The 25,854-nt window shown below is 41.0% G+C and overlaps 1 protein-coding gene across 10 annotated transcripts in view; it reads right to left on the bottom strand.

Annotated features, from left to right (window-relative positions):
• Positions 1-1,056: 1,056 nt before the first annotated feature.
• Positions 1,057-25,854, bottom strand: part of GEMIN5 (gem nuclear organelle associated protein 5) — a 43,144-nt gene continuing 18,346 nt past the window's right edge. For 4 of the 10 annotated variants that reach the window (XM_082725112.1, XM_082725119.1, XM_082725114.1 and 1 more), the window contains exons 13-28: positions 25,638-25,819; positions 23,341-23,480; positions 21,751-21,922; positions 18,308-18,535; positions 16,845-16,958; positions 16,252-16,374; positions 14,991-15,086; positions 14,438-14,575; positions 12,855-13,002; positions 10,026-10,145; positions 9,412-9,622; positions 7,333-7,581; positions 5,661-5,823; positions 4,389-4,893; positions 2,954-3,050; positions 1,057-2,374 (exon numbers count right to left, since the gene is read on the bottom strand). In XM_082725112.1, the coding sequence (XP_082581238.1) occupies positions 2,207-2,374; positions 2,954-3,050; positions 4,389-4,893; positions 5,661-5,823; positions 7,333-7,581; positions 9,412-9,622; positions 10,026-10,145; positions 12,855-13,002; positions 14,438-14,575; positions 14,991-15,086; positions 16,252-16,374; positions 16,845-16,958; positions 18,308-18,535; positions 21,751-21,922; positions 23,341-23,480; positions 25,638-25,819 (2,854 nt within the window). In that variant the 3' untranslated portion in view covers positions 1,057-2,206. Of the gene's footprint in view, positions 2,375-2,953; positions 3,051-4,388; positions 4,894-5,660; positions 5,824-7,332; positions 7,582-9,411; positions 9,623-10,025; positions 10,146-12,854; positions 13,003-14,437; positions 14,576-14,990; positions 15,090-16,251; positions 16,375-16,844; positions 16,959-18,307; positions 18,536-21,750; positions 21,923-23,340; positions 23,481-25,637; positions 25,820-25,854 lie in introns of all 10 variants that reach the window. The other 6 variants (XM_082725117.1, XM_082725110.1, XM_082725113.1 and 3 more) reach the window with 3 other exon arrangements.

The raw sequence follows: 25,854 nt of genomic DNA, 5'->3' as shown, positions 1-25,854 counted from the left end.
CTCTCTCTCTCTGCCTGCCTCTCCATCTACTTGTGATTTCTCTCTGTCAAAATAAATAAATAAAATCTTAAAAAAAAAAAAAAAGAAAACCATCTATTCAAATTGGAAGTGGCTTAACTACATTATCTAATATGGGAAAGAATTTGGGAGGAAATGGAATCTTGTCACTTCTGTTCTGGGTAGTTTCATTGCTTAGTTGTCTAGTAGTAACTCTTGTTCTTACTATAGCAGTAACTGAGGAGTGTGTATGATTCCTCCAAGCGCAGATGATGGTTCTGATAAACTGTGAAGGAGTTTAGAATTTCTAGTTTAATAATACTGTTCTTTAAGTGGAAGGGAATAAATATTTTTCTGTCTCTGCAAGTGAAGCATTTGTTCATTTCAGTGAAGATTGTAGAGCTGGTATCTACTTCTCCACATAGCCATGCCTGTGTATAATCTTTGCAACCAAGATTTTCTATCCCTAGTAACAATGCATCTTCTTCCTCAAGTTCAAGTAACTGTGTAAAGAATCATGAGGATCTAAGTTCTACAATATTTGTTTTTTGGGGTTTAGCATTTTTAAATTCTAAAGCTAGGTCTAATTTATTTTTTTTTTAAAGATTTTATTTATTTATTTGAGAGAGAGAGAGATATCAACAAGTAGGCAGAGAGGCTGAGCAGAGAGCACGATGTGGGCCTCCATCCCAGGACCCTGGGATCATGACCTGAGCTGAAGGCAGAGGCTTATTAACCCACTGAGCCAGCCAGGCACCCTAAAGCTAGGTCTAATTAAAACAAACAAAACCTCTGGTCAGTCAGATCTTTAAATAATGGTCTCTTAAACTCTTTCCTTCCAAGAGTTTCTTTTTTTCTTTTTTAATTTTATTTATTTATTTGACAGAGAGAGATCATAAGTAGGCAGAGAGGCAGGCAGAGAGAGAGAGAGAGAGAGAGGGAAGCAGGCTCCCTGCTGAGCAGAGAGCCCGATACGGGACTCGATCCCAGGACCCTGAGATCATGACCTGAGCCGAAGGCAGCGGCTTAACCCACTGAGCCACCCAGGCGCCCCAAGAGTTTCTGTTAATGAATTTTATTCTTGCTGCCACAACAATCCCAACTTAGAAAATAATTGAAAAATAAACCGGACACTCAAGCAGAAAAGTTTTCACAATGAATCCCAAAAGAAGATAGTTATACTATTGGGAAAGAGTGTTCCCTCCCAGCCTTACACCAAACTATCTGATTTTTATGCCCCAGCAACTGGGATATTACAGAAACATCTCTTTCTGACATTGTTCAAGAGGATGCTCAGTAATGGGGTGGGGGGGGAATGAACAGGTTTTACAATTAAGTAGTATATAGGATCCCATTATGCTGAATTTGGAGTCCACTGATCCAAAAGTTACATACTGACCCAAAAGTTATATATGCAGAATTATTAATTTTTCTTCAAAGACTGTGGTTTTGATTCTCAAAGGGTCCTGTGATCCAGAAAAGATTGCAAGCCACTGAAACAGTAATTTCTTCCTGAGCTCTTTTGATCACCATTTCATTTTATAAAACTGAAGGGATAAGACACATTGTTTTAGTTATTTGTTCTTCTAATGCTTTAGTAAATGATTTGTTCAAATAAGCAGTGACAAAAAACAATAAAACCAAATTTTTGATCTAAAGTTCAGATGGATGGTAGAGTCAACATGATGGGTAAAGGCCTATTTCACATTCTAAGTGAAGTCTTCGAAAGAACAGAAGGGGAGAACTCATATTAACAAAAAAGTAAGAAGAATGATACCAAGGCATAAAATGTAGCAATTCTGTCTCCAACAAGAACGACATGTTTACCATCAGGTGAAGTATTTATAAAGGTAGCTGTGTTTAAGAACATAACACTTTGGGTAATTAAAAAGTTTCTCCTCTTTGGGTGAAACCTACATAAGGCTTTAGAGTTGACCAACGATCACACTGCAGGTGTTAATTCTGAAAACCTACTGCTGGCTTTTCATGATCCTTGCTCCAGGAGGAAACCACAGTTGAGTCCAAAGTCTGATTCCACGATGTGTAAGGTAGAACAGAGTCCATTCAAACTTGACCCTCATTTGTATTACTTCGATCACTGCAAAAACACCTAGGGATGAGCGTGAATGTCTGGCATGGTATAACTGTAGAGATGAAGGGTGTCACAGGTTTTGAATTTGGCACAGTTTTCTTAGAGGTCCTTGAAAATTCACGTGCAGAAGGTCTCGCAGTATCTTTTGTAAACTTTAGTGTTGCCGTATTTCTGAAGGAGTTCTCGGGCCTGTTGCTGCATGTCTTGGGTCACGCTGCCAGGACACTGGGACCCAATGTGAAGCAGGATAAGGCAGCACTCCAGCACATCGGGGAAGGGCCAGATCTGAAAGATGACACGGGAAGGAAGCATTTACAAAAGAGCCACATATACCTGCTTAGAGGCACCAGCAATTCAAAGTCTCATCTAGTGATACTTCTCCGGCATGACTGAGCCATTTCCCTTATAAGGCTCTTCATCAGTTACTCTAAGGTTAGAGGATAATCAAAACTGGGATGGTTACTGGGATATCCTTTCTCAAATGAAAGAATCTGTCTCTAGAGCCCTATTTAATTAATTTAAATCATGGTTCTCCTTTAATGGCACGGCCACATTCAAATACACCCAGTCCATCTATAAGTTATCAAATACATGGTACCAATTTTTATTTTACCTTCCAATTCCAAAATTTGTTCCATTTTGCTAAAGAATGAGGTATAAAATTTGCTTGTGTTGTCAATAATCCTATTCTCACAAAACATTTTAGTTAACCAGACACAATGAGATCCTAAACTTTTAAGCATATACAGATGTGAAGAGACTTAAGAAATGGTACAGAGAATCAGATGACCTTAAATAATTTGGTATAGTCAAGTGATAATATAAAAAATCATGTTTTACCAAGTGAACTGTTATAAATCTTACCTTAACACTCTCAGGAAATTTAGCTATTTTCTCATTTGCCTCTGTAAGCCTTTTGGTTAATTCAGGCAGAGAAAGTGGCTGATTTTTTTCTTCTTTACTAGTAATAATAAAAACAAGTGTAAGTCATATGCGTTGCCCCACATAACTTTTAACTTATCCTATAAGTAAAATTCTTTTGTCATCTGGGTCTTATCTCTTAATCTCTTATCTTTAATACAGAGGTCAAGAGGAGGGAATTTAATGTGATGTTAAGTTTTCAAAATGCAATACCATTCCTCACTATTTTCCAAATCCCCACTTCTTAGACACTTAGCTCTAATGAAAGTTTAGGACCTCAAGGGGATTCAGTTCTGCAGCTAAGTGCAGAAAGCCTGGATTTGTCTGGGGAACAGACATAGCTGGGGCTCCTAATCGTAGGTGTATGGATGCACATTTTTTTCTGCGAAGAGTGTCTTAAGCTTGTTAAAGGAGTCATGTGATTCAGAGGTTAAGAGCTGCAGGGCTGGAGAACTTTTTAGTGTTTTTCTTGTTAATAAAACCAAGCCTAACGCTGCCTAGAATGTGGTGGCTTACTGAAGAAGTGACTTAAAACTCTGACTCAAGATTTCAGTGGGAGCCTCCCCCCCAGCCCATCGGAGTGTTTATACAGCAATAAATGTATAAGTGTTTATACAGCAATTAATTTTTTTTCAGTTACTAATACAAGTATCACTTATCAGTTTATTAATGGTACTAATTACTATGTTTTAAGCCTTGCTTGGGAGACTGTCTATGTAAAAGGCACTCAGTATAATAACCAATCAGTAACTGTTAATCACTACAAATGCCCAAGGCAGAAGGCCCTGTAACAGTGCAGATGAACTTTACAGTGATTGGTGATTAGCCCCTGTCATCCACCTGTCCCCTGTGTTCAAAAGAAATGAGGGTGCTACAGCATTCTGATCACTTGGGATTTTCTCAATTCAGCATGCACTTTTGTATGCTACCCTTTTTGTGTATTTTCTGGGATAGCACACAATGGTTGAAAAACTGGTTTTCATTAATGACGTGATAATTCAACTCCCCATTTTACATGGTTCTTTTTTGGGGGGGGGGGGAATCTACTTTTTGCTCAAAGGTAGGATTTTATTGTCTGTCCTACTGTTACTGACATTATTCTTGATTTCATTTAATTGCCCCAACAAGCGAGGTAGGAGTAGGTAATCCCAATTATAGATGAGGGAACGAAAGCTCAGGAACATAAAGAATCTTGCCTGAGGTCACTCGGCAGAGCCAGGATTAGAACCCCAGGTTGGACTCCGAGGCTGGTGCATGCTACATTATGGTGCTGGCAAGTGACCTCATCAGGCTCATCATGTGCTGATTTTTATCTGATGATGATGTGGGAACTCAGCAGGGTATTTCCAATTCCACCTTATACCGACTCATTACTTACCACTCATTCTGAGGACTAGAAAGGGACTGTTCTGCTGCCTGCTCAGATTCATTCTTATCAGGACCGTTTGTTGTAGATTTACAGACTTGACTCTTCTGGTGTTGGCGGATCATTTCTGCCAAGGTCTCTTGGACTTCAGCAACGGTTCTCTGTGAGTTTTGGAGACTGGCGTGCTTTTCTGAAAAGAGCTCTTTACAAGTGATTAGCATTTGCTTGCTTTCTTCTGTGAGTCTCACATCTAATTCTGGAGGCCTGTTTGGCTCTGGCTGAGAATCTCCGGAGTCCGTTTCTTCAGGGGTGGCATTGTTTATCTGCTGGCTTTGCTCAACAGAGGCTGTCCTTCTGTGAGCAGCTCTTACCCAAACACTGGATTTGGGGCAATGCCTGGAGAGAGACCACCAAAATTCGTACAGATGTCCATAAATAAAAAAGGCCTCCAAACTTTTGAAAGCTGGTGTGATGAGGGACTGAGGTTCACCCAGTTTGTGTTTTAGATGGTCACAGCCTAGAAGAAGAAAAGGATTTAGGGTTGTGTGTTTCTTCATCTGCTAGAAATCTGGCCCCTCCCCTTACGTTTGCTATCACCCACGGAGAGGATCTCAATAAAGGACAGCTGTGATCCATGGGACCACATGCCCTTCACCAAAAGTCAACCAGAGCTAAACATCTTGTGACCTAGGACAGTATTCTTGTTGCTGTAGTCTATGTGTCAAAGCGTTATAGAAAAATAATCCATCCTCCTATGAAAGCTCTGGGGGGGGGGGGCTAGTATCCCACTATGTTTCTGAAAAATCACAGTGATTTAGTTTAGTGACTATGCAGCTCAAAGAATATCTTTCTGCTGTACTTCTCTATTTTCTTAAAATTCATTCGTTTGTTTTAAATGTTTCTCTACACCCAGTGTGGGGCTCAAAGTTATAATCCTGAGATCAAGAGTTGCCTGCTCCTCCAACTGAGCCAGCCAAGCACCCCATGAGCTTTTCCATTCTTAACTGACTGGTGAACACATTACTATTTCTCTCAAACTGAGTAGGAGAATTTATAGACGACAGTGTGGTAGATAAGGCAGGTAGGGCCAGGTAAAGGAAGACAGCTCAGTCATTCTGGCTACCTCTTAAGGAGCTTGGGTAAGAGAATTCAAACTTGGTGCTAAATGACATAGCTGGCTGGTCTCTATCTTTCAGTGATGTATGTCGTGCTAGTGCCACACCACTGGTGGTGGTTTTATCATCCATTAGTAGGCATGCCCCAGCAGAAGTGGGGGTCATTTACCCTCAGGAAGAAAGGCTGAATGCACTTCCTGCATGATGGTGAAGTTTCCCGAGTCGTAGCTCCGGACCACAGCCCGAAGCAGGGCTTCCACAGCTGCATCCCAGGAGGCCACTTGCTGGCTCAGCACTGCCAACGTCAGGTCATGGCAAATGTGAAGCAGAAGCTGGAGGGAGGAGCCAGAGTTTCAGTTAAACATTCTCCCACAGCAAGCACTGGGATGATACCAGAATATTCCTACTGACTGCACTTGGACCAAGTACAGACAATGTACGTTTAAGAAAGCTCCTCATATCTCCAACACCCATTTTTGCTTCCGTATCTGAGAAACTTTCCTACCTAGTTGCACAGTAACATAACATACTTTGTCTGGTGTCAAAAAAGTCTGTTCATGCTTAAAAAAAAAAAAAAATGCCTTGACATTTGTATTTAATTAAAACAAAAACTGAGTTTTGGAACTAAGAGTTATAATTCAACCAACCAAGCTGGAGTATAATTAAAATTTATAGGGAGCAATTTGATGAGTTTTGATAAATCCATCTATCTGTATAGATATAAATGCTACAATCACCACCACCATCAAAACCTAGAACATTTTCATCAGTGTAAAATATCCCCGTGTACCCCTCTGCATGCACTCTCCTCTCCCCAACCCGACAACCACTGATCTGGTTTTGACCATATAAATTTTGTCTTTTCTTGAATTCATATAAATAGAACCACAGAGTATACAGTCTTTTGTGTCTTCCTTCTTTCACTTGTCATAACAGTCTCAGGATTTGCTGACAGTATCTGTATGTCACTAGTTCGGATGTTTTTAGGGTTGCAAAGTATTCTACTGTATGGATATAACATAGTCTGCATATCCATTCACCAGCTGATGGACATTTGGGTTGTTTCTCATTTTTGGTTGTTGTGAACTAAGCTGCAACAGACATTTGTGTACAAGTATGTGCGGATACCTGATTTCTTGTCTTTTAGTGAAATATCTAGGCAGTGGGAATGCTGGGCCATTGAGCATGTCTATGTTTAACTTCATAAAAACTGCCAGACTGTTTTGCAAAGTGCTATGTATCATTTGAGGAAGTCTTGTGTCTCATAAATATTGTGCCCTCATTTTCCAAAGAACAAGCAGATAAACTGGTATCTATTAATAGCACGTTTACAGCTGTTACAGTGGATCAACTGTATCTCCTTGCATCAATACGGAGTGATTTTACAAACTGCTCACTGAAAGAAGCAAGGTACAAAATACATATGGCCTGACTTAGGGGCTGCCTCTGGTGAGCTAGCAAAGGGGAACGGGTACCAGGAACTTCAACCTTACTGTATTTCTTATACTAAAAACTAGTACATACAAAACAAAACCAGAGAACTATGAAGCAAAACTGACAAAATGTGACCATCTGTTAATTCTGATTGATGGGTATTCTATTTTTCTCTACACTTTTCTGTATTTTTAGACTTTTTTTCTAATTTTTTTTTTTTTTTTTTTTTAAGAGAAGACTGAGCAAGACTAACTTCAAAGCCAAAGGGCTTTAATCAGTCTGGAGATCTTTCCAGGTTGCCTGGCCTGCCTTGGTCTTTTCTGAACCACAAACTAGCATTCAGCTTGTTTCCTTATTATGCCGGACACGGACTACGGAAGTCTTACTAGAGAGTATAGACAGGGTACCTGTTTGGAGGGAGTGTTATTTGTAGCCGATGGGTACTTGATAGTCTGCAGTTGCTGCAGGGCTGCCTGGTACTGCTCTGGGCTCTCCAGGCTGAAGGTGCTCTTCCATACAGCGGTCACCCTCTCCACAAAGGGCCCTGCAGTGCCTGTAGCCCAGGTGTTGTAGGAAGAGCTTTTGGCCTCTAAAAGCTGCCTTTCCTCCAGGTGCTTGGACAGTAGCTCAAGAAGGCAAAACACCAGTCTTTGTCCCTGGAACCCAACAACAAAGGATAGGAACTGTTAGGCAGCGGGAGTGCCTGATTGTCTTGAGAGCTCTCCGTTTCTCAGTGTGTTCCCCATTAAATCTGCAGCAACCAAACCCTGTCGTGGGCTGCCTCTGGATACTGTGAGTCATGAGTCATGGGGGAAAAGGATGTGATCTAATAGACATTTTTCCAGACGCCGTTGCAGGGATCCTCGAAGTAGCCAGGACCCAAGCAAACATTTTTTTTTTTTTTTTTTTTTTTAGATTTTATTTATTTATTTGAAAGACGGAGATCACAAGTAGGCAGAGAGGCAGGCAGAGAGAGAGAGAGAGGGAAGCAGGCTTCCTGCGGAGCAGGGAGCCCGATGCGGGGCTCGATCCCAGGACCCTGAGATCATGACCCGAGCCAAAGGCAGCAGCCCAAACCACTGAGCCACCCAGGCACCCCCAAAGCAAACATTTTTATAACGCAGAACCCCAACTGTAGCTCTGCCCACTGTAACATAAACCACATGCTGGCCAGCCACCCAAGACTTGTGGCCCAGTTTGAGAAAAGATGGCCTGGATTCATCCAGTTCTTAGCCCCTGCCCAAACTTTAGATTAAAGGATACAGAAGTAAAGTGTAATGGGCAGAAGGTGCTAGAGCAGATAAGCTGTGTAGTTCTGAGGGTTGGGGTAGGTATTAAGGCAGCCTGTCTCAGCAGGTTTAAGAGGGAGTCAGCTGGAAGAGAAGAAGCTCTTCTAGAAGAAGAGGATTAGAAGCTCAGAGAGAAGCCCTAGAAGCCCTAGTCTAGCAAAAAGAAAATCTTTCTTTTCTAGCCCTAGTTTAGCAAAAAGAAAATCTTTCAGTTGCTACGAGATTCGTGTGTACCCTTATAATATCTTCTCAGTTAGGCTTGGGAAGGCCTCTGTTGATGAGCCAAAATAGCCTCATCATTATCAATAGCATTTAGCATAAAGTTGAAGGTTTTCTTGCTTTGATGAGGATGCTGCTTAAGAGAAAAAAAAGAAATGCTAAATAACCATTTTTGGAAATTTCTTTTTTTTTTGCTATGGACAAATAAAACTCTCTCAAGATTTGGTCACTTTATAAATAATACACAAATGACACTATCTTTGAGGGTATACTACTTTTGCCTCCGTTTTTATTTTGCAGTTCCCAGAAGGCTACTGTTTTTCTTGGGCTATGAATATTTAGCTAGGAACTGTCTTTAGGCCCAGTAACGCTACTAGGGAAAGAGGAATTTACAAAGTTCATATTAGGAACTGGCCAGCAAAGTTATCTAAAATGGATCAAATGTTTATATGTTTTGGAAATTCAGAGTGCTGATGCTTTTAAAGTAATCTCGGTTTTGAGTGGTAAATTACTCATTTTTAACCAGAAAGGGATAAAGTAGACACTTAACAAAATACTGATTTTACCACACTTCTCTATGGGTTAAAGCTAACATGGAGTGCAGTGACAGAGCCATGATTTCGGTCAGATGTTAATCCCTCTTCCTCTCCTTCTTCAAAGAAGACCTGATGACCCCAACGAAGAAACACCAGACCGGAGCCCAGGGGCTGAGCGAACTCAAGTCTACTCATACATGTTGTACCCAAATTGCTAAGGGAGGAGAATCACTGCGAATGATTATGTTCTCTCTTTGAATACGGCAACTGACAAGCCACGGTACTTCCACGGGATAGCAGGGCCAGGGTTTGCGAGACACCTCTGAGGAGACCTGCCTAATTGGCATAGCTTGTTCAACTGGGTTATTAATTTGGAATTGAACTAGAAAAGGACTTGGGGCCCTTCCCTCTTAAATACCAGGAGATACAGTAACAGACTGACCTTTAGACTTTCATGTAGCTTCAGGGCTTCCTGGGCTCCCACCCAGTTCCTGGCCAAAAGCAGCTCCTGGGCACAGCGGAGAGCCAGGGAAGAGGACAACTCATTCTCTCCTACAATTGAAGCCAACTCCGCAGCCGTCTTAAGTGATGCTGCGTCCCCCTTCTTGGACAAAACTTTGGCTGCGTCGTAAGCACAAGCAGCCCCTAAATAGCTGTGATAGAGAAGAAAACCCCAACGTGTCACAAGCAGATCTCCGTTCCCTCTTCCACTGCCATACACAGGATGAGTGATAGCATCACACGGGATAAGGATATAAAGGAACCTCAACATTTGCTGAACTGAAGAGTCTTCATTCCCTTCCAGTTTCCCTGTTTGATGGTAAAGACATCACTAGAAGAAGGGGACCTCCTGAGTCTGCTACTGAGGTTTCCTGAATAGTTACGGTGATTCAAATAAATACTGAGGAGGCAGGTCCTGATGAATCTTACGAAGCTGGGTTTAATACACATATGCCTTTTTATTTTCTAGTCACTTTACCCCCCCCCCCACCCTTCACTTACTGTTCTTATCCTGTTCCTCTATGTTCCGATTCATGCCTGTTCCCTCAGCCTTACCATTTGGCGGCTACAGCATAATGGCCATCTTTTTCCAGGATGGCTCCCCAGGTGAGGTACAGGTCCTTTAGGATCGGGTCTTCTGGGCGCAGTCGGGCCTTGGCAACTGCAATAGCTTCCCTAGAGGCAAGAACAGATATTGGCCAATTTGAAAAGGCTAGAAGATAGGACAAACTGTCCCGCTTGTATTGTTCAAAAGTTCCAATAGCCTAAGTGTTATGGAAGAATTTAAAACCACATGCTGAGCTCAGTTCTTTCCCTAGGTCAGCAGTTCTTAAAGTATGGTTTGTGGATTCCTGGGGGTCCCCAAGTCCTGTCACTTCACAGAAAACCACCACCTATACTGTCGCCAGTGATAAAATTTGAGCTTTCAAGTGAAAACTAGAATTTTAGGAAACCTGTGCCTGCTGCTGTGGCCTGATCACTTCCCAAAAGTTAAAGATTCTTCTGAAGACACTGATGGTGATATTAAAGAATGTGACTTTTTTGGGGGGATATTTTATAATGAAACGTGTTGACATTGGGAGTATCTATATAATTCTGTGAGCTAATATCTTCCAAGTGACATACAACTTCTGAGTTGCACCAACAAAGTTGTAGCTGGAGTTGAAATATTTTGGATTAAGTTGATCTAGGCAGAGGAATGTATTTTGAGACAACCACCTGTAACCACGATAGAGTAACAGGGACCAAACTTACCCTCCTGCCACAAAACTAGACAAAATGTGTCTAGTGCAGGACTGTCATCCTGGGGAGAGGGGAACCAAGGACATGAGCCCTGTCAGGGACCCCCTGCAGCCATCTTCCTATAGAGAACCCCAGCAGAGCCTCAGCAGTCTCATCAAGTGGAGGAGAGACAAAGCAATTGGAATTTGAGGGCCAGGATGATAGGAAGGAAGAAGCTGTCCAGAGAAGGGTCTATAGAACTCTGTTTGCGGATCCCATGGAGTCTTTGGCTAAACACAAAGGCCATACATGTGTAGGAAACTCTTCAAGGCTAGACAAAGACCAACCAGGGAAGTGTAAGCTCAGTAATTCCCAGAGCTCACTTTGGGGCCTTGGGGACTTTTGTGTTTTGACTAGCCAGACATCTGAGTTCTGATCTGTTGAATACACAAGGCATTCAGTAAAGACACCAGAAGGTAGAAGGACAAACCAATTCTAGAGTACAGATTTCCCTAAACTTGTCCTAAGAAAGCCATGGAGAGATCAAGCTGATCCAGAGCAACTTTTAAAGATTTTATTTATTCATTTGAAGGAGTGAGTGAGTGAGCGAGCAAGCACGAGCTGTGGGAGGGGCAGAGGGAGAGGGAGAAGAGAAGCAGGCTCCTCACTGGGCAGGGAACCCCGACATGGGGCTCGATCCCAGGACCCCATAATCACTACCTGAGCTGAAGTCAGCTGCTTAGCTGACTGAACCACCCAGACTCCCCAGGTCCATAGCAACTTTAATGCTCTCTAAAACAGAGTTCAACTCACTCTAAAGGAAGACAGACTAAGACAGAATAAAGAAAAAGAAAGTCTCTCTAAAGCCATCACATCAAAAGACTGAAAATCAGTGATGGAGAAAGTCCTAAAAACAGTAAGAGAAAAATGACATAGTTCAGTCAAGTCAAAACCAACATAAGAGAAAACAATGTCATCTTTGATGCCATGAAAGACAAAAACTGCCAGAGGAAGATCCTTTAAAATGAAGGCAAAATTAAAGGCTTTTATAGACAAACAAGTTGATGGAATTGGTTGCCAGAAGAATCACACTACAAGAGTGAAGATCTTGTTCAGGTCAAGAAGGAGCTGATAGCAATTAGAACCTTGGAGGACCTATATAAGAGAATGAAAAATGCTGGAAATACATGTATGGGCAAATATTAAAAAAAAATTTTAAAACTAATAAAAATTTTTATAAAAAGATGGTTAAAAAAAGGTGACAGGTTAAAGCAAAACTTCTAATAGTGTAATGTGGGACTGTAACATGTCAAATACATGACAACAGCAGAAAGGACAGGGAGGAAGGAAAGAAATACATTGTCTATAAGAAGTAATAAAATACCATTTGAAAGTGAACTGTGATAAATTAAAAATGCTAATCATTACAAGCTGTCAAGCAACCATAAAATAAATGAATATGAGTACAGCTAATAAGCTAGAGATAAAAAAAAATACTCAACTGATTCAAAAAAAAGCAGGAAAAGACAAAATGAACAAATAATGGATGGGACAAGTAGCAAGATGGTAAATTTTAATCGCACTAATATTTACATTAATTGTAAATGGCTTACGCACTCCAATTAAAAGACAGAAACCATCGGACTGGATAAAAACAAGATCCAGTTGTATGCTGTTTACAAGAAATATTCCATTTCTTTTGTTTGTCACTACTTACAAATGTTATTATGGTGGAGGTGTAATAACTTGGAGAGGAAGGATTCATACCAATCTCAGGAGAGAGGTATTTCTAGAGAAGGGATGAGGACAGAATTGGAAAAAGGCAATTCAACCAAATCTGGAATGTTATACTTAAAACTGGGGGCATGGGGAGCTTTATGGGGTGGTTGGCAAGAACCTGTCCCATTTGTATTACACTGTTTTCTCTATTTGTGTTACTTTAGGGATAAAGAAGTTCTGAAAAAATCAGTGGCAAACACTGATAAAAATTAACATTTGTTGAGGGTGCATTAATGCTTGTTAAACTAATGTATGCATATTTCTGTATGTTTGAGATGTTTAATTATAAAACGAGGTTTGTGCTGGTTATCAGTAAGCAGAGCTGCTTAGCAGATAAATTTCACATCTTGTCCAGCTATTGGTTCAACTGAGGGTCATACAAACCTGTAGAAATGATTTGACTTGAGCAGCTCTACAGCTTCATATACTTTGTGGATAGAAAGTAGGTGAGAGGCAGCCTTGACATACTGATCTTGAAAACACAGCTGTTTGGCAAAAGCTTCCACGGCCCACAGCCACACATGGTAGCCGGCTTTAAAAAAAAAAAAAAAAAAAAAAAGGTGGTTGAATAAAAATCAGGTTAGGGGGGGAAAAAAAGCACATACAGACATCTGGGTTGGAAATGCTTTTGTTTTAGTAACTGCATTAAGTACATTTAGATTCTAATTGAGTTGCCATTACAGATCCCCTGCTTCATCTACTCTCCCAAATTCTACATTTTAAAACATCAATTTTTTCTTTGATTATATAACACACACAAAATAGTGTAAAATTCAAAAGGTACAAGAGTGTGGATATCAGGGGGCGCCTGGGTGGCTCAGTGGTTTGGGCTGCTGCCTTTGGCTCGGGTCATGATCTCAGGGTCCTGGGATCGAGCCCCGCATCGGGCTCCCTGCTCCGCAGGAAGCCTGCTTCCCTCTCTCTCTCTGCCTGCCTCTCTGCCTACTTGTGATCTCCGTCTTTCAAATAAATAAATAAAATCTTTGGGAAAAAAAAAAAAAAAAAAAGAGTGTGGATATCAGGACAATGATTACCCTGTTGGGGTGTGTGGAGACTGACTGAAAAGCAGCATGAGAGAGGCTTCCAGCATGCTGGTAGTGTTACACTTCTTGATATGGGTGTCAGTTTTAAGGGTGTATTCAAGTTTGTGAAATTCATTGTCAGTCACGACAATGACCTGTGTACTTCTCTCTCTTTATATATAAATAATATACTTGAATACAGTTACAAACTGGGTATGGCATAAAAGCTTTCCTTGTTATCCTGGCATCTCCCCACCCAAGCTCGTCCAGATTTCTTTCCCTGAAGAAAACCATTATTATTAGTTTCTTTTGAAACCTTTTTGAAATAGTCTGTGAAGACATATTTAAATAAAAAAGACAGAGTAGTAAATATTGTTGTGCATCTACACTTTGACTCTTTTCACTTACTACACTTTGGAGCTCCGTTCCATATCAGAATGCAAAGAGTTGCCTCATTTTTTCATAGGAGCTCCTACTGTCTAGAGGTATGAGATTTAACTGGTCTCTTCCTGATGGACAGAGAGGTTCTGGCGATCTTTTGCTATTACAAATACTGCTATAATGACAGCCCGTGTATACCTGTCATTTTGCATGTGTGAGTATGGTTAATTCCCACACTTAGAATTGCTAAGTTAAGGTTATTAGATATGACCAAACTGTCCTGCAAGAGAGGTTCATCTTTTTAAAAGATTTTATTTATTTGAGAGAGAGTGTGTGCGAGAGAGCATGAGCCCAGAGGTGGGGGTGGGGTTGCAGAGGGAGAAGGAGAAGCAGACGCCCAGTGGAGCAGGTAGCCTGATGTGGGGCTCTATCCGAGGACCCCAAGATCATGACCTGAGCTGAAGGCAGACACTTAACCAACTGAGCCACCCAGGCGCTGGAAGAGTGTCCATCTTTAGCAGACTTAAGCTCAAGGTGAAAGAACTGTAGTTGAGAAGAACATACCAACTGGCGCCATAGCCACAAGACTGTCTGTCAGCTCCCCTCTTTCTGCTGCAGTCTGAAGAACACCTTTTAGATCTCCTTTCCAAAGCATTAGCTGGTGAAATAACTCGGGGTGGCCATTTTCCAAGTGACCTTTTCCTGTTTGGAGGAGAGAGAATGTTGGGAAAATGTTTCAGAAACCTCTGTCAACACAGACTTCTGGAGTAAGAAAGGCCAGATGAAAGAGGAACAAACTCCTAGAATACGCTGTTGCCAGCTGCTGGGAGAGTCATCATCCAGAGTGTTCATAATGTGGTGTGAGGCCCACTCAGTCCCTCGTCCACCCACTCGCTCACTTTCACTTATGTTCACAGTGAACACTGTATGTTCCAGGACCTATGATAGATGCGAGGGGTGTATGGGAATATGCAGACCAGGCAGCTCAAAACCTAGTTAGTTGACATGTAAAATGAGCCATTAGGATGTTCCAGGAAGACAGTCATAATAGAGATACGGATAAGGAGTTAGGAAAGCATAAAGACAGACTGCATTATGCTGACTGGATCTGCCTCACCTTCGACTTCAATCATTCTGTACAGGGCCCCCCGGTCTGTGAAAAGCCCCAGGTGAAATCTTTCCTCAAGATCAGCAGACACCTCCTTACTTAGCTCTGCTAATTCAAAAAGACAAAGAAAATGAGGTTACTGTTTTCTGTCCAATTCTCCAGAACACCCCTTTCAGAGAGTGAAAAGAAGAGTCTTTGGGACCTTGTTTACCCTAACAGAGACCCCTGCTGGTTACAAGGGTAGAAAATAGGAGAATACTTTGAGTTTGTTAAACTCAGCCTTGGCAAAATCCAATGAGATAATTTAGTTTACAGATTGCTCAAATAAAGATTTGGGGAAAAAAGGGATGTAAAAAGCAAATCCCAAATTCAACATGTATTTTGAATGCAGTAGAAAACAAACAAAAAAAACCTAACAAAGGTCCTTAACATTCACTAGGATCTACCACGGAGGGACGCAGTACTCATTTTGTTTTTAAAAAAGTCACATGAGCAATTTTCCAGTAAGGTTAATAATGTAAAACTATATGATTAGATGTATTAAGTTACAGGAAGTCATCAAAAAATCCCCCGAAGAGGATTATGTATATAAGAAGAGCACAAAATATTCCTGGAGAGAGACAGAAACTGGTAATAGTGTGGCCTTAAGGGGAAATGGGAGCAATAGGTATCAGGGAATATAAAAAAGATTTACATTCTTTTTGAATCTTTGAGTATCATTTTATCATATGCATCCTGTTTTAATATGTAAAATGCAAAATTAAAAAAAAATACTTGCTCAAATATCAAAATAATAGGCACTGAATGAGGGCTTTGCAAAAGTAAAATAAAAAAACCTTCTTAAACAAAAACTTCCACCAAAATTCTAAAAAAGGAACTGCCATCTTATGGGTGTATTTCTAATAAGCAAGATTTTTTTCCCCCCTACATGAAGATACTGTTTCCTGAGGAAAAGACAGTTGAAGGAATTGACTCATGCTGAGCTATTTAAGCCATCATACAAATTCTGGCACATAGATGGCTGGTAACAACTCAATTTATAACAATAAATCAGAGCACTGCCTCTCAAAGTCACTGGGGAGTGCTGACAGTGGATCAGAATGGGGAGCCTGGCACTGCGGTCTGGGTGGGAGGGAAACCTGGAAGAGAATGTAAAAATACAAACAGTTTTAGACATTGGTTTGCACATTCATTCAACAAATATACAAGCACCTCTCATGAGCTAGTTCCCAGAAGACTACAGATGGGCCAAGGAAGTCTGTTTTTGTACCTTTGGAGTGTTTTGCAGTTGCTAATACCAAACAGTCCTGATGAAGCTCCTCCTTGGACCTGTGGTCCAGGCTGGTAGTCAGTGGAAGCATGGAACGAGCTTTTCGCTTCTTGGTTAAGGATTCTGAAATGTAATAAAAATACAGACTGCCTGAAGAAGAGCTGACCAGAATCAGTGACAGTAACCTACTGCAAGGATACTGCTGGGCATCAGAAAAATTCCTATGCTTACAAAGCTTTCAAGTTAAATTAGCTGGGGGCAGTGTTTACAACACACACACACACACACACACACACACACACACACACACGTCGCTGTGAACACCCTGTGAAACATTATCAACAGCTGCAAAATGACACCTCGCCAGGAAAACATTAAAAAGTGTTTAAAGTTGTTTAAGTGTTTAAGCTGTTTAAAAACATGATCCAAAACTGAAACAATCAAGTCAACAAACAAATACTTAAAACCTAAAAAAACAAACAAAAACCCCAACAAAAAACCAACAACAATAAGAACCAAACACTATGGAGTTTGTGGTTGCATGTGATACTTGAGGGTGCTTTCACAAAATATTTTAATCATTAGACACCAACCTGGCTTCTCTTTAGGTGGCTCCTTCTTCAGTAAAGTGACTTTGTTATTAACAGTGACCTTTGACTTTTCAAAGCCTAATGAAACCGGGGTGCAGGTAACTGGTTCTCTAGAAGCTACATCATGGGGGATAAAGAAAAAAAGTTTGGAGGACAATGCAGAATCTAGTTCTTTTTAATAATTAAGAAGTATGCTAGGAGTAAGTGTGATTTTATGTATTCCATAAAAGGAGAGAAGATACTTCGGAAAGGAAACGTGCAGTCTTCCTTTTCCCATCTCACAAACTGTCTGTCCTAGGAACTCGGACTAATTGGGCTAAGAAGAAGTTGTTTCTAGCCCCCACAGTTTTATACCACAGGCCCAGGAGTTCTGAAACTTTGCTCAGATGGCACAACACTTCTTAATCTATTTAGATGACAAAGTACTAATAGCATGCTTAATTATAATAGAGAATATTAAGGGTATGTGATATGGAGTCACAATCCTTTAAAAAAGAAAAAAAGCCCCACTGTTGATCTACAGGGGTCAAGGACACTTTGTGCAACCACTTTGTGATAAAGAGGTATTTTGATGAGCCTTAAAAAAATAAATAAACAAACCCATTAAACTTTTAGCTCTTTATTTTCCTAAACTATGAGTCCAACAGCCATTCCTTGGGATGGAAAGGGTCTGGATGTACCTGTACCATAGACTTTGGCCATTTTAATTCTGTCACATCCAAATATTTCATTTTAGAATTAAACATGAGTCACTGCTTCACTTTCTGCTCTTTAATCATTTTAATAGGTCATAGGCACCACAACTTGAAAGTAAACATATAAAAAAAGAAAGTACTAAAATTTCATCCAGTAATACTTCAAACTAGGAACAGACTACATTAGAAATTAGGGACAAAGCCCTGAAAAACTGTTCTGTGAGAAATCTAACTGCCACGATAGCTTACCAAACTAGAAGAACCTAACTCATATTTTTTTCAGAAACAACAACACAGACACACTAGGTACAAACCCAGTTATGAAGGGTGAGAACTTGTGAGTTTCCAGAGTGGTGGCAGCTTCTAGGCTAGATATTTGTACACAGTAACTGTCTAGATGTCCTAGACATCTGGGACTGGGAAAACTTCTCCCATATGCATGTCTATGGATAGACGCCCCTGGTTTCACTTTGCCCCATAGTCTTGTCCTCGTTAGTAAGAAGTTTTTTCTGAGGACCTTCACTATTTCTATGCCAGGCTTCCACCAGATTCCCTTTAACACTTCAGAGGTTTACAATACAGGCTTAAAACAACTCTTTAAGAAACTAATGCAGTTTCTGACGGCACCAAAGATACAACCTAAGTTAAAGGGATGGGACAGTAAGTAGGTCAAAGGCAGTGAAGTTTCGAACTGAGTAAGGACCTGGCTTAGTTTGCTGGACATGCCTGCTACCTGCCAGAGTCTGGGAAACACAGGATTTGGCCACATACCCACTGAGGCAACACCACTGGGGAACTCTGGCTCCCGGGCTTCCTCTTCACCCTCCTGGTCTGACACGCCATTCTCAACAGGTCCTGAGCTCTCTCTGATGCTCTCGTCTTCATTTCCGTCATATACTTCCTGCTTTACGGGGGCTCTCGAGGTAGGCTTTTTCTTCTTTTTGGGCTTTGGCTTAGGTTGAGAGAGTCTCTTTTTCTCTAATTCAATACTTTTCTTACCTAGAGGAATCACAATTAAGACAAGGACAGACTAAAATATATATTCTCCCATCCCAGTACTAACCAAGCCCAACCCCGCTTAGCCTCCGAGATCAGAGGCGATTGGGTGCATTCAAGGTGAGATGGCTGTAGATAAAATATATACTCTTGGTTAAAAGCCCTGTAGGAGATATCTCCAAAACTTCATCACTCTTCTTTTTGATAGTGTTCTCACCATTTCCCTTCCTTCCCAATAAATTTTTAGAGCTGTATTATCAACATGGTAACTAAACCCTTGCAGGATTTCATTAAATCATTAATATGATGCCCAATTATCCTTGAACACTTGTAGTATGTATTCTATACAGAGGGACATTCTCCTGCATTACTACAGCACAGCCATTACAATCAGGAAATTAACATCAATACATTACTACTGTCTACATACTGTATTCAAGTTCTGCCAAATGTACGGAGAATGTCTTTCATAGCAAAAGGAAACAATCCAGGATTACACAATGTTCTTGCTTGTTATGCCTCTCTAGTTTCCCTCAGCCTGAGACAGGCTTGTTTTCCTTTAACTTTCATGCCTTGAAACTTGTTCTGTAAAAATTACAGGACGGTTACTTTGTTGATTTCCTCGATTGCCAGATGTTTGTCATGATTAAATTTAGATTTTGCATTTTGGGCTGGCATACATAGGAGTGATGCTGTCAGTACAACATTGGAGGTAGCACAAAATTTGTTTGTCTCATTATTAGATTGTTTACTTTCACCACCTGGTTAAGGGGGTGTCTTGCAGGTTTCTTCTTGAAAAATCATTTTCCTTTGTAATTACTAAGTATTTGCATCCACTAGTTTTAGGATCCATTGATGTTTCTTTCTTTCTTTTTTTTTTTTTTAACTTATTTGACACACACACACACAATCACAAGTAGGTAGAGTGGCAGGCAAAGGGAGAGGGAGAAGCAGGCTCCCTGATGAGCAGAGAGCCTGACGCAGGGCTCTATCCCAGGACCCTGGGATCATGACCCAAGCCAAAGGCAGATGCTCAATTGACTGAGCCACCCAATGGAGGCACCCTCCATTGATGTTTCTGGACCACAAACTGTTACTGTAATGACTGCTGAATGGTAATTTGCTGATTCCATCATTCATTCTACATTTATTAGTTGGCATTCTATTAGGAACAAGAGCTTTTGTTTCTCCCCATTTATTTAGACCTTCCTTATTTTTTTCCCCTCAATATGGACTCATGGATTCCCATTTTGTTTTAATTGGTTATTACTTATTTTACTTCCTTTTTTTTTTTTAAAGATTTTATTTATTCATTTGATAGAGACACAGCAAGAAAGGGAATACAATCAGAGGGAGTGGGAGAGGGAGAAGCAGGCTCCCCACTGAGCAGGAAGCCTGTTGCGGGGCTCAATCCCAGGACCCTGGGATCATGACCTGAGCCAAAGGCAGATGATTAACAACTGAGCCACCCAGGCGCCCCTACTTATTTACTTTTTAAGTATTCTTTTTTTCTTTTTTTAAGATTTTGTTTCTCTGAGAGAGAGAGCACATGAACAGGAGGGAAGGGCAGAGGGAGAGGGAAAAGCAGGCTTCCCACTGAGCCGGAGCCTGATGACGCAAGGCTCCATCCGAGGACCCTGGGATCAGTACCCGAGGCAAAGGCAGATGCTCAACCGACTGAGCCACCCAAGGCGCCCCTACTTTCTAAGTTTTAAGCCCTTTATCCTTTGCTTTTTAAAAGTCATCTTTATTGCGGTATAGTTTAACATACTATACCCACTTTTTAATACTCTGGTGAGTTTTGACAGATGTATAATCATGTAACTCACCACCACAAATAAAATATGAAATATTTCTATTATCTCAAAACATTCCCTCCTGCCTTTTTGCAGTAAGATGCACTTTTCTGAGTCCCAGGCAGTCACTCATCTGCTATCACTATAGTTTCACTTGTTTTAGAATTTCGTATTATATATGATTGTATTTTCTACTATACATTAGAATTATACAGCATGTAGTCTTTTGTGCCCAGTGTCTTCTGCTCAGTGTAACATTTCTGAGGATTCATCCATATTGTTGTTTTTATCAGTAGTTACTTTCTTTTTATAGCTGAGTAGAATTCCACTCTAGGGATAGACCATAGTTTATTTACCAGCTGATGGACTTGTGGGTTGTGTTTAGTTTGTGGCGATTACAGATAAAGCTGCTATAAGCATTCTTTTATTTATTTATTTGTTTTAAAAAAGATTTTGTTTATTTGACAGAGAGAGAAACAGCGAGAGAGGGAACACAAGCAGGGGAGTGGGAGAGGGAGAAGCAGGCTTCCCACAGAGCAGAAAGCCCGATGTGGGGCTTGATCCCGGGATCCTGGGATCATGACCTGAGCCAGAGGCAGACGCTTAATGACTGAGCCACTCAGGAGCCCCTGCTATAAGCATTCTTTTATAAATTTTTAATATGGCTGTATCTTTTTATTTACTTGGATCATTTTTACTCATATATTATTGTCTAGTTTTTTAAAAAAGATTTTATTTATCTATTTGACAGAGAGAGAGAGAGAACAATCAGGGGGAGCAGCAGAGAGAGAAGCAGGCTCCTTGCTGAGCAGGGAGCCCAATGTGGGGCTTGATCCCAGGACTCTGGGATCATGACCTGGGCCAGAGGCAGACACTTAACTGACTGAGCCACCCAGATGCCCTGCCCCTCTGTCTAGCTTTCTAGCTGTATATGGCAGGTGTGCAAGTTGGCACCTTGATCTTTGACTGCCAGAAATGGAATTCTTTTTCTCACTATTTTCAAGTTTAGACTGTCCCAGATTTGGTTAGTGGGAGCCCCTGCGAGCTGGCTTTTTTGTCCTCTTGATATATCTCAGTTTTTGAGCACTTCCTTCCTTTGTGGCACCAGATGATGTTTGAGGCCCATATCTTATTTTTTCCTTTCCCAACCTGGAATTAGGCATTTCTCTAAGAAGCTCTGGTTGGTCTCTTTTAACAGAAAATGATACATAGAAACCAAGATCTGGGGGTGCTAGGTATAACTCATTAGTATTTGTATGTTGTCCTCATGGCTGCATTCTTTGGTTAGGAAGGCAACCCATGCCATACTATCACTGTGACTCTACAGGAATGTCCTCTTTTCTTGATCTTGATCAGCTCAATTACTGAGGAAGGGAGAAAGGGAATTAGACAAGCATTTATAGGCTCCTGGTTCCGACTGACCTTGAGGAGGCCGGGAATGTTCTTGCATGGAAGTAAGCCATTTGTACACACAGAAGTCATCTGCCCCTGAGTAGATGCAGTCTGGGTCCAGCGGGGACCACGCCACACAAAGCAGTCGACCTCGATGTCCTCGGAAATTGCAAAGAGGCTCTTCTCGGAGAGTATCCCACACCTAAAACCCAAAGTCACACAATAGCATAGATAAATTCTGGTTAATCTATTACTTTGGGGGATTTAAGTTAAAAAAGATTTAAAAAAAATATGTATACTCTTATTTCCCCTTATGATTTATTATTTTCTCTTAGGAGTTCAAATTTTAGAAGTATTTTTTCTTGTAGAAGGCTTATGCACTCTGGGATATAGAGACATTCTTATGGAGATGATTCCGAATGGGCTTCTAATGGTGCCCTATGGATTTCACTGTACTAAATGAGCATTCTAAGTTTTTTGGGCTGGGGAATCTGATGTCATGAAGAGAATTTTTTTTAAGATTTTATTTATTTATTTGACAGAGAGAGATATTGCAAGCAGATAGAGAGGCAGGCAGAGAGGGAAGCAGGCTCTCCGCTCTGCGGGGAGCCTGATGCAGGGCTCAATCCCAGGGCCCTGACACCATGACCTAAGCTGAAGGCTGAGGCTTAACCCACTGAGCAACCCAGGCACCCCTCATGAAGAGAATTTTAATTTAGAGCCTATACTTGCATGTGGAGGGCATGTGTAGGATTCTGATTTCTCACAGGTGATTCTTTTGTCCCCATCTCTGTGAGATTATCAATTTCCTTATAGTTTCTTGAATTACCCCATCTCCATTTTCACAGAGGGCAGCCCCTCCTGGTTCCTAGCTCTGTGCAAATAGCTTGGTTACAACTCAACACTGAGATGGACATCCATCAGAGGTTAGCTCTCCAGTTCCTCACGTTCTGGTTCTGGTATCTGAAAGTCCTACCTCATAGCTATGGCTTGGCATCTCATCTTTATTTTTTCCAGTTTGAAGATTTTTGACTCACCAGTTTTTTTTTTTTCCCCAAAGATTTTATTTATTTATTTGACAGAGAGAAATCACAAGTAGATGGAGAGGCAGGCAGAGAGAGAGAGGGAAGCAGGCTCTCTGCTGAGCAGAAAGCCCGATGCGGGACTCGATCCCAGGACTCTGAGATCATGACCTGAGCCGAAGGCAGCGGCCTAACCCACTGAGCCACCCAGGCGCCCCTTGACTCACCAGTTTATCATTAAAAACTGTTATTGATTTATAGCCCCCGTTTCTGTGTTTAAAAACAGAAGCAAGTACTTCTCACATCAATTTAGTCCATCATATGACAATAAGAATGAAATGTTAAAAAACAGTTCTTATCAATACTTTCCCTGTCATCTAAATAAAACAAAAATAAATACAAAACCTCAAAACCCAATCTTAGCCTGCCAAGGGCTCAGATACGTGGGATGAACTAAAATGCCTTCCAAAGCTCAGAATACCCCTTTCTGTAGAAAATAATGGCCAGGGAAGAAATGTACACAGCTGGGGGAAAAGAGGAAAGAGTTCCAGTTAGCGTATATAGTAAAAAACCTACAGAATCAAGGACACAATAGTACCTGAGCTGTACCATCGTAGGAAGCAGATACCAGCCTTCCATCATGATGTGGGCTCCACGCCACACTGGTAATCTTGGCTGTGTGCCCTGACAGGGTCCGGTAGGGCTCTGTAATGGTCACTGGAGTTTCAGGATTGCTCTCTAAGAGACAAGGGGAAGATGTCATCTACCAGCAACAACAAAAAGACACAGCGGAGTTAACATGGAGAGTCAAGATTTTGCCATGTGCTTTCTAGACAACTTTCAGCAGGCAGTATTATTTATTGGTTAAGACAATGGGCACGTAAGCAGTGCTTCCCACATGGGTTTACCACAAGAAGCGCCAGCTGTCATTCTATCTTTCTAAAAGCCACCAAAATGAAAATAGTATCTTTTTTTTTTTTTTTTTAAAGATTTTATTTATTTATTTGACAGAGAGAAATCACAAGTAGATGGAGAGGCAAGCAGAGAGAGAGAAGCAGGCTCCCTGCCGAGCAGAGAGCCCGATGCGGGACTCGATCCCAGGACGCTGAGATCATGACCTGAGCCGAAGGCAGCGGTTCAACCCACTGAGCCACCCAGGCGCCCCGAAAATAGTATCTTTTGCATATAATATCAAGAAGGACGTGTCATCACTTTTATGGTGGCTGAAGATACATAATGTGAATTTAATCATATTTTCATACCAGGCTATCCCAGACTAAGGGAACATCTACAAAATAACAGGGCAGTATTAAAAAGATTAAAAAAGAAAAGGCTTAAAAAAAAAAGAAAAGGCTTAGAGACTATTCTAGATATAAAGGACATTGCTGGATCAACTGACAAAACTAGAATATGAGGGATGCCTGGGTGGCTCAGTGGGTTAAGCAGCTGCCTTTGGCTCAGATCATGATCTCAGCATCCTGGGATTGAGTCCCACATTGGCCTCTTTGCTCCGCAGGGAGCCTGCTTCTCCCTCTGCCTCTGCCTGCCTCTCTGCCTGCCTGTGCTCGCTCTCTCTGACAAATAAATAAAATCTTAAAACAAAAAAACCCTAGAATATGGATGGTAGATTAAACTACTGTATACATATTGTTATATTAACTGAAGTTCATTATAGAATTGTAGATTGTAAGGGAATATCCTTATTCTTACAAAATACACAAATATTAAGGGACATGGGGGCATGATGCACGCAACATCAACAGCTTGGAAAAAATATGTACTCAGGCACACACATACACAGAACCACGTGACTATGACAAAAGGTTAACAGTTATTGAACGTGTGAGAGGGTGTATGAGAGTTCTTTGTATTATTCTTGCATCTTTCCTCTAAGCTTGATAAAGTAATATTGGCTCTGGCCATTTTTTGGTCTTTTTCTGTTATTCAGTAGATATAAAATAAAAAACAAATGGAGATGTTAGTGTTAAAGTAGACAAAGATCTACATTGCTCTGAACAGTTAAGTTAATGCCCTCTGCCAAAGTGGATGCTTAATTTGGAATCCCACTAATATTAAGGACCAGGAAAAGCTATCTAATGTGTCTACTACTTATTGTTAGGAAAGTCTGTCTATACTTTAACAGTTTTTCCATATTGCTTTTAACTTGAGGGAACCACTGCTAGAATCGGTTTTTTTTTTGGTGGTTGTTGTTACAGATAAGGATTTTCAGAAAACTATGGAAAATTCTAGAGAAAATAAAAATGTCAACTATGTTCTCTATGGCTGACAGCATACACTTGGCAGTATTCTAGAAACAGTGTAGTGTTAGATTATAATTTCGTCATATTAGGAAATTAGGAAAAAAGTAATCTCACTGCTTCTATGTTTTAAAAAGCGGCTCTTTTAACCATGAACGCAGACTCTCACCAACCCAAGATCATGACCTGAGCCAAAACCAAGAATCTGATGTATAACCAACTGACTGAGCCACCCAAGCACCTGTCTTATTTTAATGAAGAAGAATATGTTACTTTTGTTTTGTTTTTTAAAGATTTTGTTTATTTACTTTGAGAGAAAGTGAGATTGAGCACACGCAGGGTGAGAGGCAGGCAGAGGGAGAGAGAAAAGCAGGCTCTCCCCTGAGAATGGAGCCCAATGCAGGACTTGATCCCTGGACCCTGGGATTATGACCTGAGCCGAAGGGAGACGCTTAACAGACTGAACCACCAGGCGCACCAAAAATATGTTACTTTTGAAAGCAGAAAAAAAACACAACAAGAATAACATTTTAATACCGAAAAGCAAGTAAAACAAAACAAAACAAAACAAAAAAACTTAGAATGCAAAGTAGCTGGAGTGTAAAGAGTGCAAAGCAGTGTCAGAAACCAAAGGTACCTATGACAGTCTTTAGGTTGTGCACATAAATAACGGCATTGTTGGACCCAGAGGCCATCAGGTAGCTCAGCTCCGGCTGACTGCCATGCTCATGATGCCAGCTGATGGTGTTCACAAGCTTGTGATGCTGCTGGATGGTGCATATCAGTTTCAGGTTGGGAACCTGAAATATTTCTATTGATCTGGAATAGCGAACACATGAGAAGAAAGACAGATG

Source organism: Mustela nivalis, assembly GCF_964662115.1.
Source record: "Mustela nivalis genome assembly, chromosome: 3".
Taxonomy (NCBI): domain Eukaryota; kingdom Metazoa; phylum Chordata; class Mammalia; order Carnivora; family Mustelidae; genus Mustela; species Mustela nivalis.
Note: the sequence above shows the minus strand (reverse complement) of the source record. Positions and strands in the feature narration are given on the sequence as shown.